Source organism: Pavona decussata, unplaced genomic scaffold, assembly GCF_977016875.1.
Source record: "Pavona decussata unplaced genomic scaffold, jaPavDecu1.1 SCAFFOLD_95, whole genome shotgun sequence".
NCBI lineage: Eukaryota > Metazoa > Cnidaria > Anthozoa > Scleractinia > Agariciidae > Pavona > Pavona decussata.
The window spans coordinates 352,454-369,062 of NW_028145512.1; the positions used below are offsets into that span (position 1 = coordinate 352,454).

The following is a 16,609-nucleotide window of genomic DNA, read 5'->3' on the forward strand; positions in this document are numbered from 1 at the left end:
GTTTTCCATTTTTCCAGATTACGGTGGTGAATCTCAGTGAGACAAAGTAAAAATAAAAATTAAACTAGTTTATTTTTATTTATTTTTTATTAACAAAAACAAGTGCCAACCACAACGCACGCGACGAACAACGAACGTTACTGGCTAACAAAATTAAGGTGACATTGCACAGGGCGATGTTGCATTAATGTCGCATTAAAAGTCAACCCCTAGCATCACCCGAAATCGAAGCTAAAAATGACATTGTACAAGTTAACCCTACCAGGATATCGACAAAACTTAACCTGGTTAAGAACCAAGTTCTGACTTGTACTAAAGCCAAAAGAAAGGCAACCAAAGGCTTTTTGCGCTTCACAGTGTTTGGCCCCGCAGCTGAACAGAATTTTTGCAGCAGTTGAAATAAGCAATGACCTTATGCGCCCTGTCCATTTCGCTTAGGAACTTTCGTGCACCTTACTACAACAGAGCCTGTTCACAGGCTGCTAACGTGTACACACCTGCATTCTTTTGCTTGGGTTTAACTGTGAAACGTAATCAAACAGCTTCGTCTTGACCATGTGACCAGTGATACATGGGGAAGAAGCGCGCGGTGACTGTAAAGATAAAAACAAAAATAATATGAAACAACGAAACAATCCAGCTAAAGACCAAAACAAGGTTAGAAGTGGTATTGAAATAATTCTTCTTCGCGAATGACACGATGTGAATGCCTAATGCTTGACAACAGTCCTTTTCCACTTCAAGATTTCAAAGATGTAACAATGTCACCGTGGATTGTGAACAGTACCTGTCTACTTCTGTTGAGAGCCTCTGTATCTGTAGTGGGTATTGCATCAAAAATCTCCTTCAACTCATCCGAGTGCCTTGAAACTGACAGCTGAATGGATTCCTGTTATCAATTAGTCAGTGGTTAAATTCAGTGAATGAATTATGAATGAAGTTAAGAGTTGTTCCGTTACAGAGTGGTTGAAAGGGTTCAAATATGACACTACCGGAAATAAATCATAACTTTTAGCTATGGTAAATGCATACCAACTTTGTTTCTGTGTTACTTGAAGTCTTTTTTATACTATCGTATACTTAAAAATTATTCCACTCGTGCTTGTTGGATAGGAGGTGAAAGATAGCCAACAAGGCGCGTCGCGCTGAGTTGGCTATAATAATCTCAAATCCAACAAACGCGAGTGGAATTATTTTCTTCTAGTTAATAAAAACAATCAAGAAAAATTGCTAGATATTGCTGATTTTGCTTTGCATGAACAACCAGAAGACAGTTTATTGGCCACTATTTCTCGGGCATAGGATAATGACTCATATACCATGGCTGCTAACCCAATCAAATCCCTGGAAATGCATTATACGATGATCCAATTTTTAAAGAATGGACTATACAAACATTGTGTTATGTTCACTTGGTAGTACATCTGAACTGAGCGGTACAGTGTTTGAAAAAGCTGGAACAAAGAATTACGGCACTAACAACAAGCACCATATCTGTTAACCTTTGGTCACCAAAAAACACTGTCAGCAAAAGCTATTGATTTCTATCGCCAACGCGATCGATTTCTCCCTTACACATGGGCGGTTAAAATAGCATGTACAGCGCGCCGCAGGAGACGGGACAGCTAAAAAATCACACTGAATAGTTGCAAAAAATCCCAACCAAAAGATTCTAGTGTGGTCACAGCTTAATAACTTGTATTTACAACCTGTGGCTAAGTCGGATTGCGGCCGGGGAGCGTCTTGAGAGGTTTCACATCACCAGGGACAAGTGCTCCATGTACCACTACACTGCAGGTCAATCCGCCATCATAGGTTGTCACTACTTAGTTTTTACACTAATCGCAATGCACACAACTTTGAAAAGCAGCGAGTTTCACTGGAGGAGCAAGAATCTACTTAGAGTTGCACAGAAACACGCACCTCTAAAGTGGAAGTTCTTCTTTTCTCCATGGTAAGCTGTGATGTCGTTTTCAGCAATTCGCTTTCTAGTTCCTTTATTCTCACTGAGGAGGAAATCGTGACAATTGGTTAGTTGAGCTTCCATTGTTTATGCGGATCATTACTGCGCACGCAATTATGGCGTAACGCTAAGCCACCACGCGCACGCGCAACAAGGAAGAAATGCAGACTAGCTGGTGGGCGATTAGCATCTCCTTTAAAACAAGAATTTAACGGCATCTCAACGTAAAAATATCTTTTTACGGCGTTTACCATCCGTTGATAGCTTGGAAAGACAACACTATTTTATCGCTTTTTAAAATGCTAACAGAGCTACTAACAATGACTGGGTGTGTTAACTGCAAATCTGTTGGCATAATGTTTGGGTTGATTGTAACTATGTTCTCCGATTTTTTATTAATTCTAGAGAAGTCGATTGTCCAAACGTACAATTCACGTAACAAATACATTCTATCCTTCTTCTTTTCAACTTAAAAAAAAAAAGTAGAAGCAACTGGTGTGTACAATGACATGGAAGCCAAGCTAAATCAGCTGATTACCTAACAAAAGTGTCTGTTGACTTTCCAGCTCATCCTGGCTCCTACAAATACAAAGCATAAACAGAAAATATAAACAATTTGTTGCTTTACATGCTGATGCAAATTTGCCACGTTGTCGTGTTATTTACGTTTTGTGCTGTATTGATTATGCTACTTGTGGAAGTAAAACATGAACAAATACACATAAATACACATAAAAGACGTTTGGTTTATAATTAAGCATTTTCTTACTTTCTAAGAGCGACAAGTTCACCTTCCAGTGATGAGCTTAAACGTTTCTGCAAAACAAAACCGAGGAGCCGAGCTGAGTGGCACCTAACGGAAGATTTTGCTGTGACAATTCTATGCAAGTCTATAATTTATTTCTCTAACTGTTTCAAACTACGCTAATTAATAACACTCCCAGACAAACGCTTTGTGTAATCACAATTACTAAATCATGTTGAAGCTTTTACAAGAACCATCCCCAGATAACACTAGGGAAAGTGAAAGTGGTCGCCAGGGTGTTGACTAAAGGGCAGTTCGACCGCGCACACAAAAAGAAAACGTTTACGATACCTCATTTTCAAGCGATCTTGATAGGCTTTCTTTCTCATTCCTGTGAAGCGGTAACACTAAGCACTTAATATATTATTTTCACATGTAGAAAAGGCACCAAAGATCACAATAAGTTGGGTAAGACCTGTATAAGAAACACCGCTGTAAAAAAAATAACCAATTTTAAACTGTAAAATCTGGTAGCAGTTTTAAAGCTCGATTAAACCAATCCGGGAAGGGAACAGGTTTTCACTGACTGTTGAAAGTAGTCATGTTCTCACCGGGAAGGATTCAGGAGGATACTCTATTCATACAAGTTGGAAATATATGGAATAAGTTACTTTACAATCCGTTTGACATTTTCAGAATGGTGGAGCATACTCCCAGAGCCACATAGAAACGCGAACTTTCGTACTTTCTATTAACGATGCCCTCCTTACTGGATCTACCCTTGGCTTGTCGTGGTCTTTAAAAGGTTCAAAAACTAGCGTGGAAACTAAAATCAAACGTACCTAGTCTTGAATAAATCCTCGGTGACTTTTGATAGCTAAGGAGTATAAAAAAACAACAACATTGATTTCATGAAGAAATAAACGATTTTGAGCAGATAGTTCAATCATTACAGAAATGTAGACTATTTGCAAGAACTTTCCTTTGGTTCACTCTACTAAGACGGGGGCGGGGAGGGGTAGAGAAAATACCGCTATTGACTTCAAAAATTCGTAACTTGTTTAATATGTGAGCAAAAAACCAGCAAAGATCGTAAAGGTTTAGGAAAATTCCTCCGTAAGAAAAATTTTCCAATGGTTTTTTAAATGCCATTTTAGCCTTTCTTTATTGCTTTTGATTATTTTAAGACAAAAGTCAATTTTTATGATTTACTGAGGTTTTGGAGAAGTTAAGAAATCCAAGATGGCGGCTCTTCAGAATTGATGACGTCATCAACCTATTATGTGGTTCTCAAAGGAAACAGTTTTGGGCGTTCTATGTATGTAGTAGGGGTTACAAACTTCCACACGCAAATCGGGTACAATTGCTGGCCTTGATAGACGCATTTCTTCAGAATAGAGAATTTGTGACCAAGATTTTCGGCAACTGTGTTATGCTTGTCACGAAAATATATGCCAATTGCGTATCTTGTGTGTTCTTCAACGCGCTGGTGAAGATGCCGGCTTGTGTAACCGACATAACCTGTATCACACAGGTCGCACTGAAATTTATAAACGACTCATTGCTGGTTGATAATTGGTAGTTTCTTCTCCTGACTCCTAACATCGGTTTCAATCGTACGACTTGCGAAATCCTACCTAATTTTTGTTTACAGATTTTGTTGCTAATGCCTTTAAGCTGTCGTCCATTCCAACAGTGATACCTCTTATACGCCATAATTTAATCTGTATATCCAGGGGCATTATAAAGCTTTGTTGCAATATTACGAGATTAAGATTTCACCTTAAGAATGCGCAGTCAGGAATGAAAGACACCTTGAAAAAACAACTAGTAAAGGGTCAAACCAATTCATGATACAACCTTTTTACAAGTGGTTTGACGAAGGCTAAATACAATGAAACTGCACATTTTTGCAACTTGTCTTGCAACAAGACTTTGAAGCTACCGTAAAATTTTCCCCTACTTTTCATAGCATCGCAATCAAAGTTTTCGGCGCATACTTTCAAAGAACTGTAAAGCAAAAACAACTGCTTATAAATATGAACGTTGCATGCTAATTGATGACTATGATGACGATGTTACTAGTACCTGCTGCTCCAGAAAAGCCAACTCTTCATTCTGCTGTGCAACAGTTTTCCTTTCTTGTTCAAGCCTAGCCTCAAGTTCTAACAACCTACGGAAAAATATGCATGCGAATTTCTTTTCACTGGGGTTGAAATGTGAATGGTACAACAACCCCACTGCATGCTGTATCTACTAGTAGTAAGTGTAACAGGGGCTTTTATGGAATTTTGCTCATGCAGTGCAAGGCTGAGCGAGAAGTGCCCTGTTACTTTCCAGGATCCTTTTACAACAAGTGGACTAAATTCCGTTGAGAAACATGGTGTTTACTGGAGATCTTGATCCATTCAGTTACAGACAGAACTATAAAGCTTTAACTGAAGGACATTTGTCACATACGACCCGCAACTGTCCGTATTTCGAAAACTCAATTTCACTTGCCAAGTGAAATTGAGTTGTCAAAATGGAGGGAATTCTAAACATACCAACTTTGCGTCTTTACAACCTGAACCTGAACAGGTGACAAACATCTATACCATTTACTTGAGGATTACAATGGCTAAGGTATTTCTTAAACTGAGTGAGATCTACTTTTACTGAAAAATGCCTCGTAATACTAATACGCAAGAGGAAATATTCGTCCTTCTGTTTTTCGTTAACCTCGCTGTTATCAGAGTCTACACAACTGATAGACGGTGCAAAGTTCGTATAGACCACCATTATTCTAAAGCTTTTTTTAAGACTGAGGAGCTTTTTATGTAGAGATATTGTAAACGTAATGTTACGTTAAACGGAGGTTACCTTGCACTCATTTCATCATTGCAAAGCGACATTGTCCCTAGTTTTTGATATGCTTTACTTCGTTCCTCAAATAGCTGTTTGTTTTCGTCTGCCAGGTAAAACAGAGTAAGAACCGTTACCAAAATTGATTTAACTAAAAACATAAATCAAGAGTCCTTAATTCACATCAAACTGATACCTAAGATTGAACTGAACCAATATTGGTCGAATTGTTTCATAAAAGCAAAAGTCTTTTGATATTCATAGACAAAAAGGTTAATCCACATTATATTAACACATTTAAAACATGGTACCCCTGAGTTGATGTAGTATAATCAATTATCGTGCAAACGTAATGGCAGTTGTACAAGCAAGCACGAGAATTTCATTCTCCTATACCATTTAACTGACCTTTAAGCTTTTGTGCTGCAGCTAAAAGTCTCACGGCTCTAAAAACAAAGTTTTCAGTTAAGTTTGATAAAAATTCTTAATACATATTTAGCAATACCAGTAATAGCCTTTGAAAATGATCCAGGATGCATGAAACGATAAAGAAAGCAGCTGACTTTAAAACCCAATAATATTCGGTTTTACAGACGGTTGATATGTGTATAATAATAATAATAATAATAATAATAATAATAATAATAATAATAATAATAATAATAATAATAATAATAAAAAAAGCAAATAACATGATTCTGTGTTTTAAGCTGTTTAAATAACTAGACTAAGAAGGGCAATATCTCGAGCAAAAACTAAAGGAGCAAATTTGTGCACACTACAAAAACAGGTATATTTTTTTTTAAATAATACTATAGCTGTTAATTTATGTCTTGTTTTGCACCATTATTAATATTACTTTGCATATGGACAGCTCAGTAGATTCAAGTGTACAGCAAAAGTGCCGGTTTATCTTTAAGTACAAGAACCTACCAACAACTTATGCTATATATAAAACAAAACCTGTCTTTCAGCGTACCTCTTTTCAGCGACTTTTTTCTTTATACAGAGAGACGACACTTTCTCTGCAAAGTTGTCCAAGTCTCGTGTGAGTTGCTCTTGCAGAACCTAACAAGCAATTCAAAATGAACCAAAATCACTTAAAATTTCCTACAGAAATTCGTAGCCATGACATTCTCATGCAAACACTGTAATTAGTGCTATCTGATGTTTTCCTTGGCCTGTTTGCGGAAAGGGGCCTTATTTTACATTTTTACATACGATAACAGACATCTCTCCTAAGTGGATACATGAATGAGGTTCGCCTGTACAATAATCACTACGGAGCTTTAGCAACGACGACGGCGACGGCAGCGAAAACTTCATAATTAAAATGAATTCGCGTTTTTTTCAAACGTCGTCGCGATTATTCCAACTAGGTGAAACTTCCTGGAGTTGAATTCTTGGAGACCGCACCCAAGTTTAGAAAGAAAAAGAAAAATTCGCCGTCGTGTGTTTAAATCCTCCACAAAACGTCACATCGGGAAATTTCATGCCCTGGTCGTGCATTGACGGCAAAGAAATATACCAAAGAGTGTAATGCACGTGCAGAGTTGTTGTTTTGCTTGCTTTTTTTTATCTTCTCGTAACTGTTGCCGTCGTCGTTGCTAAAACTCCCTATTTTGTTACTGATATAACTGCTGATCTCAGATCAAGCGCATTTGAAAACTTCACTTAAATTTGCGCTTAAGAAATTATTATTATTATTATTATTATTATTATTATTATTATTATTATTATTAATAATATTATTATCATTATTACGAAAGTTCTACATGATTCACTTTGCATCAATACATGCACTTTTCTATGAATAGACTTTGTGTATACATACTTCCTTTTTGTCTTTCACTTCCACACTTTTGTCAAGTGCTGCCAATTCATCAATCTGTCTTAGGGCCTTTTCCTTTTTCTCTTTAAACTCATTTGCCTAGAAAAGAAAAGAAATGACACGTGTATTGTTCAAAATAAAATGAGTGCGTACAGAGAAGGATCATATTTCACTTATTCAAGGAGACCTGAATGTATAGTCATTATTGTTATGTACGTATTGTAGAGTGGTTTCAATGGTCAATTGCAACTAACGTTTTTGTAATCTTAATTACTGTATTGTAATTATTGTAAAGCAGTTTTGAATTTGTTTCAATAAAAGTAGTATTAAAAAAAGGAGACCAGAATGTAATCCATTGGACTAGATGTACTTCTGAGTGACAGCTCTTGTAAGGAAAGTAGTAATTAAATATTTAGACAAACGTTTCTCTCTAAAGATCTACAGAACATAAGCCTCATACGTACACTTATAAATCTACTACTCTGCACCTCACTCCCTCACTTCTTTAGCAGTTTTAAAGGCTCACTTTATAAGTAACATACGTTTAACAGAAAAATTGGTTAAAATCGTGGCAACACAGCCCAATAATCACACAAATAGAAAGAAGTGTTGGGCCTAAAAATTGAACAGAGTGCAGATTTTAGTTTTATGCGTAGCTTGAATTGCACTTGATGCAAGTTTATTAGTACAGCAGCGTACATGCAGGCACTATATAGTATCACCCTCCGATTGATTGACTGATTGATTAACATAACTGCAACATAATCAAATAATTAGGTTCTAAAGGGATTGATGAAATACATTGTCTCATCTATGCTGGAGCTGTGTCTTATCTCGAATTTTTTTTTTTTTTACAAGACTGCATACAAAGCCCGCTGAATTTAATATGCCCCCAACCCCACCACTCTTATTAAAGCAGCAAAGTTGTTAATGCACATCACATTGTGTTGTTAAAACATAAAATGCTAGTAAAAGCAAAAACAAAAACAGTTGTTAAAAGAATAAAGAGAGTCATGGCACATAGAAAAAAACCTGTCAACCATTTCAGTCTTGATATTAAACAAATGTTTAGAGTCGATAAATAGGTGGAAAGGATCCAATGTTGTTAATTGATACACATACCATTTGTAATGCTGTTACACTGTATTTTTCAAAAGTGGAACTTGTGCTGGTTGAGTCAAATGACACACTAGACATCCACGATTGATTCATCCCAGTCAGTGATGTGTCCAGATCATCAACATCCAAGCTGTCATTCAAATTGAACTGGCTGCCCACCATGGGACATGGAAGACCTTTGGTTTCATATGTCTACATCAAAATTAAATATGCATTTACTGATTACAGCAGTTACCGATAAAACATGACCTACCGCGTTCAAAAGAGTCGGACAAGTTGCGTTTTGGTGGACGTCAATAAAAAAGCTATTAAAATTGTCTTGAATGCTGACGAGATTTCAAGGTAACAAAGTAATGAGAATTCTTCCTTGCTAAGAGAAGGTAAAACTTTATTTAAAATGACTTCTGAGCCAGTTCAAGATGAGAGAAAAGGTATTTTAAATTCAAAAATTTAAATTTCACTGCGCATGATCATTTATTACCTCGCACACAACGCTGGTTTTTCATATTATCACCTGCAGCGATTTAGAATTTTTAATTCAAAAAGACAATCTTTCTTTTAGTTAAACTGGCTTCAACATCTATCAGCAGATAAAATTGATGTCACAGTCCAGTTGGTTTAAAATAAACTGTATAGTTAACTTTTTTTTATATTCATAAGTGTCATGCTATTACTGAGGGACGTGGTGCTTAGAAGTATTTTGACCTTCTCTGGCGCTTATCCAGGGACAGTTCTTAACTTGGAGAGGTGCTTCTCTTTGACCTTACGGTAACTCCAAAATAAATTATTATCCTGGCTAGACACTAAATCAAATGAAATATTTATAAAAGCAATAATTGTGAATTTGACATTCATTTGGTAACTTGAATGTAGGTACCTCCTGGGCTTCAAGCTCCTGTTGCAGAGATGACTGGTGAGCAAATGGTGTACTGTGCAAGACAGGTCCATTTTGAACTATTAACTGACTCTTTTCGGCTGATAGCTCATTTCTTTGCAGTCTAAAAGAAAAAAAAAGCGTAGAATAATTAATTTGTCCATACATGTCTTTGCCAGGTGATGAATGGTCTTCATCACAAGTGATGGATGAACAAAACACTAGTAAAAAAAACGATAGTCAAAGATTTCTGCATTTCTGAGGTATTACAAAGAATTGTTTGAGGAAAGATCTTGGCCAATAAACCAACACACACACACACACACACACACACACAAACATTACAAATGAAAACAGTTAGAGATTTACCTGAGCACATTTTCTTCCAGGTCTAAAATACGATTTTCTAATCTGCCTTTCTCCATCTTCAAGGTCTGAGAAAACGAAAAATGAGAAATCTTACAATGAACTATGCCATCTTTTTTTATTATAATTTTTATTTATTTTACTTTTACAGAAAAAGTCTTCACTCTTAATAGAGTAGTACAGACTACATTACGATAAAAAAAAAGAGCGATGACAACAACAACAGTGATAAAAGTTAATGGCTAGAAAATTCCGTAAGAGCTATTTTTGAGGTAGCTAACATACCAGCTCTAGCAACACAATGTACAGTACAAGCATGGAGAGAGTACCTGAAGCCTTTATAATTGACCGAGGATAAGAAAAGAGTTCCTGAGGTAATCACATTAACTTGTGGGCAAAATAAGTCACCAAAACTTGCTCTGATCAAGCCTCATACATGTAGCTCAGTCAGCAGAACAATGGTTGATCAAATCCGGAGGTTGAGGATTCAATTCCCACTGAGGTCAAAGATTTTCTTCTTTGCCTTCTGTGGTCCCCAATTTTGTTACTAGGCTGGCTAACATTCAGTAGGAAATAATGGGTTTACTTTAGCACTTTAGCATGCACTGCAGAGTTTATTCTGATCCATTATTTGTGTCATTAATGCTAGCGGCACAATTAATAAATCCATGGTTTGATATGTGATACTGGTTGGCATTTTTGTCCCTCTATGAGAACCCTTATACACCCAATGCAAACAATTAATGGCTGATATTTTAATATTTTTTTGTCTTTATTCAATTACCCTCACTAGCCTCGTCCAAGGTAAAATATTCTTTTGATATTTGAACTCAAGAACGAGGCTAGTGAGGCCAATTTGAATGTAGACAAAAGAATATTAAAATGTCAGCCATTTTTGCATTGGGTCTATGACTAATTTTATAACAATAAAATATTAGTGCAAAAACAGAAATCTTATATCAACACTGTACCTCAAAATTCCAAATTAAAGCCCAGCTTTAGTGCAGGTAAATTGTATTCATACAAGGCTTATTTCTGAGGTGCACGTTGTTGCAGACTGGGCTTATTATTGGATAAAGTTTAGTCTTTCACAATAATAATTATTGTTAAACCCAACCAATTACAGCTTGAGACAGTAAGTTAACCATTGAAAAACAGATAACCCTAATATTATCAATGGCTAACAGTCCATGGGCATTTACATGTATTTGGGAGGGGGGTGGGGGGGGGGGCTTTTATGTTTTGGATCTCTAAGCTACGTTTGAAATAATTTTTACGGTACCACAATTATTAAGTTTAGCATTGAAATGCTTTGCAGTCAGATAATTCAAAAAGCATATCCTACATTTTGATACATGTAGATCTGAGGTAAGACTCGCTTGCATTTAACAACTTACTGAATTATATCTGACTACTGTTAGTACCTCATTTTCTGATGCAAGACCAACAATCATTGAAGAGTTTGTTGATGACTCCTGAAAGAGAGAATTTTCAGTTGAAACGTGAGCATATCAGACACTTATTGTAAGGTTCCCTGACCTTATTACTGTCCTATTTAGGTTAGGAATTTTGCAAATTACAAGGTAGTGTGCACATTATATAACATACGAAAATAAAATCAACAAATTTACTTGTAAGCAAAGTCATTAATATCGACTTTTATAAAAGGACCGTACAAATTACGCATGTAGCACTAGCAACAAAATAGAAAAGTGCATACATGTACCTTAGCAATCATATCATTTTTAACTCCTTGAATCTCCTGGAGATCACTACAATATTGCTACAATGAAAAGAAAAAACATAAGGTTGAGGACAAAATACTGTAAGATCTTTGAATAACATTCTACAACAAATTAAAGGTTCAGGAAATCAGGCCACCCTAACTGTTGTCAAATTGCACCAAGCTGTCATGCTCTTCCCAACAACAGGGTTCACTATTATTAGCAACTTTTGCTCCCGCCTGGGCCTCGTATAGTTCCTTCACCCTTGCCTTGAGAAAAGGAGAACAATTATTTGTAGGTTTGCAAATCAAATGTCAACCCACAGTACAAATCTCAGTCATGTGGTAATTGTCTTTCAACCAGGGAAAAGCTCCATGACGATTTTGCCAAGAAAAAGTTCTGCCAACTGGCACAATCAAAATCTAAAGAATTTAACTGTTAGTGACACCATCTCCCAATTCTCCTGTTGAACACGTGTGAGCTCCACACATAAAATATTGTCAAGACATGGTGCTGCACTGGTGGCTGTATGTCTGACTGCTAAATGAATACAACTGAGCAACCAAATGAAAAATTATGAGGCTGTTAATAGGTTAAAGTTCCAATAATAAATTGGTTGAGCAAATCTTGACAACTCAGTATGTGCAGTATGGTACATCGCAGAATATCAAGCACAATAAATCTGAACTGCCATGGTTACTACTGAAGTCCATTGACATTGATACTGCAATACACACTCCAGGTTTGTTTAACCTTGATCCATTCCAGTACATGACACAATCCATTAGGACACTCTACTGAAGTCTGCAATGGGACCTGCACTTCAGAACCATTAGTTACTCTACAATCATGAGGTTCCTCTAAAAGGAATCTTGAAAAAATGCTTGTACAAAAGCAGATACCTTCTGTTCAGCTAAATCATTAATGAGCCGTCTTTTTTCGTCTTCAAGAACTTCTACTTGCCCCTGGGCCTCAAGGAGCTAATTAAAATAGGGCATAGGAATGAATATATGCAAAGTGTAGCATTATCACCTGAGTTAATAATACTGCAGGGTAGGGCATATGGCACCTTATGTCAATGATAGGCTGTCCTTAATTTTTGCAGGTTGTAGTGGTCAAGTGTGTACTAGGTCAACTGGCCTTCAGTATGAATGAGTCTGTTTTGAAGATTGCTGTAAAAGACTGTTGCATTTTGTTGCATATATATTAATGCTTTCAAGGCGTAGTGATCAAACTGGTTTGTAAATGGAGGGGATACCATGCATGTGTAAGTATAATTCTTGCAGTTTAAAGATTTGTCATTCTTTGAGTTGCTCACCTTTTCTCCTATTTTATTCAAGTTGCTTTCATATAAAGCACGCTCTTTCTCCTGTAGAAAAAAAGGAAAAAAAAAATATGATTTTTAAGTACAAGTGTATGTATACCTGTGTAAGACTTGATTTGTGCCAGCTTATTTGAAGTAACAAGCTTGCTTTGAAGAACACTTTTCCTGTCTAAATTATGAAACTTTTCCTATACTATTGGAAATGTACATGTACATTATTAAAGTATTGCTTAAAATGAAGTGATTGCAGTGAACAGCCTTTTAAAATCTGCAATATGACAAGCTCCTATGGTACTAGTCAGTCAAGACAGCATGCATGCATGGGCTAATATAATTATTTCAAGTGAGTATATTAAACTCTTGACATGCCAAATGTAACATCTGTGTTCTATTAATAAAATAATTTACTTACAAGTAAATATTATTTGGTTTCAAAAGGAGGATGCAGAGAACAATAATACATTAAAGGTAAAAATCTCACTGTAGACATGCATGCCAAACTATAAAATTAGAGGTCTATGCTGTACCAAGTGGGAATTACACATGCATTGTTCAATACTAACAAGGCTTTGTACACTAACCAACTGTGCAATTTTAGCTTGAAGGGACTGGTTTGCATCAAGTGCATCAGAAACTAGTGATGGAATGAGACATTCAAATAATTAATACATAAAAATAGTAGATATTGTGCTCCAAGCCCCGCACCGCTAAACCCCGCTGGTCAATTTGCTCCACCCCTACCCCCCCGCCCCCCCCCCCCAAAAAAAAAATAAAAACATGCATGGCTACTGAAATTTTCTCTACACACATCATTAATTTGCTTTTATGGAAACATCTTTTAATTTGAAAAGCTGGCTTGTATTTAATAATAAACTTGGTGCAGAGCTGAGTGCAGCTTACATGCTGCTAATTTATGTTGATGTGCCGTAATAACGTAATGGGTAGAACCTTTAATTTTCAGTTAATTCTAGCTGATCATTAATCGTTATTCCAAAGGATTTATCACATAATTATTAAGTATGAATTATCACTATGAAATATATGAAGTGCAAACAAGGACAGTGACAATTGCATGCCAGAGGCATGAGACACAACTAAAATTATAATTATTTAGCTAGTTTTAGTATGTAGAAACTAAGCTACAAAACCATTTGAAGTCCTACCTGCTAGCCTTAACTCTGCATTTTCTTTGTCCTTTTCTTTGCTTTTGTCAACCATTAACTGGTAACTAATTGATATAGAGACATTATTTTTACTAATAATTTTATTTATTAAAAACTAAATTGAAGAGTTTGCTGTGATTAAGAACGGCATATATCATGTTTTTGGTCAAGAAACTGTACAAAAAATAGTCCAAACTTGCCAATTTTTACTGTGCATTTATGTCAATTAAAACAAGACATTAAAACAGCAGCCATAACAAACAAGAAACTTGTCAGTAAATTATGCTTAATAGTAAAAAATTAAAACATTCTAACATTGTAACTGTTGAAAACATATTACATGTAATTTGATTTGTGTCTTACAAATAATATATTTAATATATTATTAATCTCAGTCTAGTTGTAGTCCTACAAGTACAAGAAAGTATATGGGGGAAGTAAATACAGTGTATGCAATTACTAAACATCACCTTCTCAGTTGCTTTTGCAAACTCTCTACTTCTGCAGTTAGCTGACTGTTTACCTCTTCAGTGTTTTCCATCTATTAATAGCAAAGGACAAAAAGGAAATAATTTATGTAATTTATCCACTCCCACAGATTGGCAGTGTTCCACATAAGAGAGGGGTCTAATATATTTGAAAGCCAACAAAGCTGACTTCCTGATCCAGCAAATTAAATGGTAAACTTAAAAAGATTTTGGAGAGACCTGAACTTATTGACTGCATACAATTCTTCATTGCCTTAATTACTTTTTACAGTAACTCACCATGGCTTTTGCATCATCTCAAGACATGTTACATTATGTCAGCTTTCAAAAAAAATGGTCTAACATAACAATATCGTAACACACTTTGCATTCTGTGGCCATTATTATAATAACAACTTAACTTTAGCCCACAGAATTGTTGTCAGTGGTGCTGTTCAAGAATAAGTTATACCAAGCTGGTTTTAGCCAGAAGGGTGTCCAGATGTCAGGTCTGAATACCCACTTATTAAAAAATGCAATGAAAACTCACCTATTAAAATCTTTCAAACATTTTCTACGAGACATCAATATTGGATACCCAATTTTCAATTTCCAGCCTAAAGCTTACGCTGCACCTACAACTACATACTTGTGCCTGAATAGCATTGTGTTGCTCCATCAGACGCTTGTTATTTAGCTGAAGATTTTCAATGGTACTTATCAGCTCACTAGACCTGTCAATAAACAAAAAGAGAAATTAACATAGTGTTCATTTCCATTACATGTACCTGTCAATTTAATATAGAGCGGTTTTCAATTGAGTGTCAGAGGTAATTTCACGTTTGCTTTGGTTTTGCATTACTACGCTTTGTGATTGGTTAGCAAAACTCACACCACTTTCTCAACCAATGGGAATGGAAACCAAAACCAATTGAAGGGGTCACGGAACAAGGCCCTAAGTGACTTTTGATGTAAGTTCAAATTCTCCTTTAATTTGTTTCACACACAAATGTAAGGCAATTTGGAAGGAGAATATAGCAATTTATCGGGAATCACTTAGGGCTTTTTTCCAGGCACCCCTTCAATTATTGTGTTTTTGCCGCACGCATTTTCCTGCGCTTGGCGCCAGTTACATGTGTTTGCCTCAAATTCTGATTGGCTCGTTGTGTTGTTTACATATGTTGCGATTCTTTGGTTTTGATTTTCACGACACTCGATTGAAAACTGCTCTACATAACTTGTACATGTAAGTTGATAGAATATGTATTTTCCAAAAATAAAGAAAAGAAAATCTGAGTTCTTTCAACAGGAGTAAATTCAATTACGCGACCTTCCGGTTACTAAGTTCAGATGCTCTACCAATGAGCTACAAGAGACTTGTGGGAGCTAGGCCTTTCTTTTTCTAAGTATGCCTGTGTAAGTCTGACTGAAAAATGCATCTATCATTAATTTTATTCACAACTTGTAAGTTAATTGTTAAAATATTTTGGATGGCAATTAACACAATACGGTCCTATTTCCCAGCAGGCAAAAAGGATACGGGTTGAATATCATGTATTTTCCACAGTGAGGTCATTTTCAAGTTCATGTTAAGTAAAGTAATTTACATTTTTGTTGACACAGAGCTACAGCAGCAGCTGCTTTGTGTGTAAACATTTAGAGATCAAAAGCTTTAGAATTTAACACAATTACACAATAATATTATACAGTCATGTAAGTTTTAGGATTCACTGTAGTGAAATCTGTTGTAAAAAAAAAAAACAAATTCAAATAAATTCAAACCATGACATACCCACTGTTCTCTCTGAAACTGGTATTTAAACAAAATTAACATCCTTGCATGTCTAAATCAGCAAATCTTTCAAATAATAAATACATGTGCATGTAAACCTACTAACCAGTCTTTATCTGGAGATTCCCCTCCCAGGCCTTCAACACTGTCAGTCAAGCTTTCATTTGGTGTACTTGTAACTACAGAACAGAAGAAAGGGATAAGAACCAATTGTACAACTACATCATTATGGTTAAGATAGTAGCAGACTAACAACACATTGTAGTTTTAAAACAACATTTGTCAGTTTATAAAACATGTTTTGACATATTCATACATCATATTAGTCGCACTACGAGCCGAAGTGGCCCCCACTGCCGGAGCTTAGCCCGGTTTCTGTAGCATGAAGCAACTACAT

At 36.0% G+C, this 16,609-nt stretch overlaps 1 protein-coding gene across 1 annotated transcript in view; it reads right to left on the minus strand.

Annotated features, from left to right (window-relative positions):
- Nucleotides 1–16,609, minus strand: part of LOC146472954 (inositol 1,4,5-triphosphate receptor associated 2-like) — a 35,547-nt gene that overhangs the window by 11,991 nt on the left and 6,947 nt on the right. The window contains exons 6-29 of the mRNA XM_085118709.1: nucleotides 16,319–16,391; nucleotides 15,070–15,154; nucleotides 14,424–14,494; nucleotides 13,954–14,018; nucleotides 13,372–13,424; nucleotides 12,785–12,835; nucleotides 12,369–12,446; nucleotides 11,469–11,525; nucleotides 11,167–11,217; nucleotides 9,746–9,810; nucleotides 9,380–9,500; nucleotides 8,506–8,694; nucleotides 7,387–7,482; nucleotides 6,532–6,620; nucleotides 5,961–5,998; nucleotides 5,571–5,658; nucleotides 4,797–4,881; nucleotides 3,551–3,585; nucleotides 3,060–3,099; nucleotides 2,733–2,779; nucleotides 2,502–2,542; nucleotides 1,924–2,006; nucleotides 788–889; nucleotides 498–593 (exon numbers count right to left, since the gene is read on the minus strand). Coding sequence (XP_084974835.1) covers nucleotides 498–593; nucleotides 788–889; nucleotides 1,924–2,006; nucleotides 2,502–2,542; nucleotides 2,733–2,779; nucleotides 3,060–3,099; nucleotides 3,551–3,585; nucleotides 4,797–4,881; nucleotides 5,571–5,658; nucleotides 5,961–5,998; nucleotides 6,532–6,620; nucleotides 7,387–7,482; nucleotides 8,506–8,694; nucleotides 9,380–9,500; nucleotides 9,746–9,810; nucleotides 11,167–11,217; nucleotides 11,469–11,525; nucleotides 12,369–12,446; nucleotides 12,785–12,835; nucleotides 13,372–13,424; nucleotides 13,954–14,018; nucleotides 14,424–14,494; nucleotides 15,070–15,154; nucleotides 16,319–16,391 — 1,799 coding nt within the window. The remainder of the gene's footprint in view (nucleotides 1–497; nucleotides 594–787; nucleotides 890–1,923; nucleotides 2,007–2,501; nucleotides 2,543–2,732; nucleotides 2,780–3,059; nucleotides 3,100–3,550; nucleotides 3,586–4,796; nucleotides 4,882–5,570; nucleotides 5,659–5,960; nucleotides 5,999–6,531; nucleotides 6,621–7,386; nucleotides 7,483–8,505; nucleotides 8,695–9,379; nucleotides 9,501–9,745; nucleotides 9,811–11,166; nucleotides 11,218–11,468; nucleotides 11,526–12,368; nucleotides 12,447–12,784; nucleotides 12,836–13,371; nucleotides 13,425–13,953; nucleotides 14,019–14,423; nucleotides 14,495–15,069; nucleotides 15,155–16,318; nucleotides 16,392–16,609) is intronic.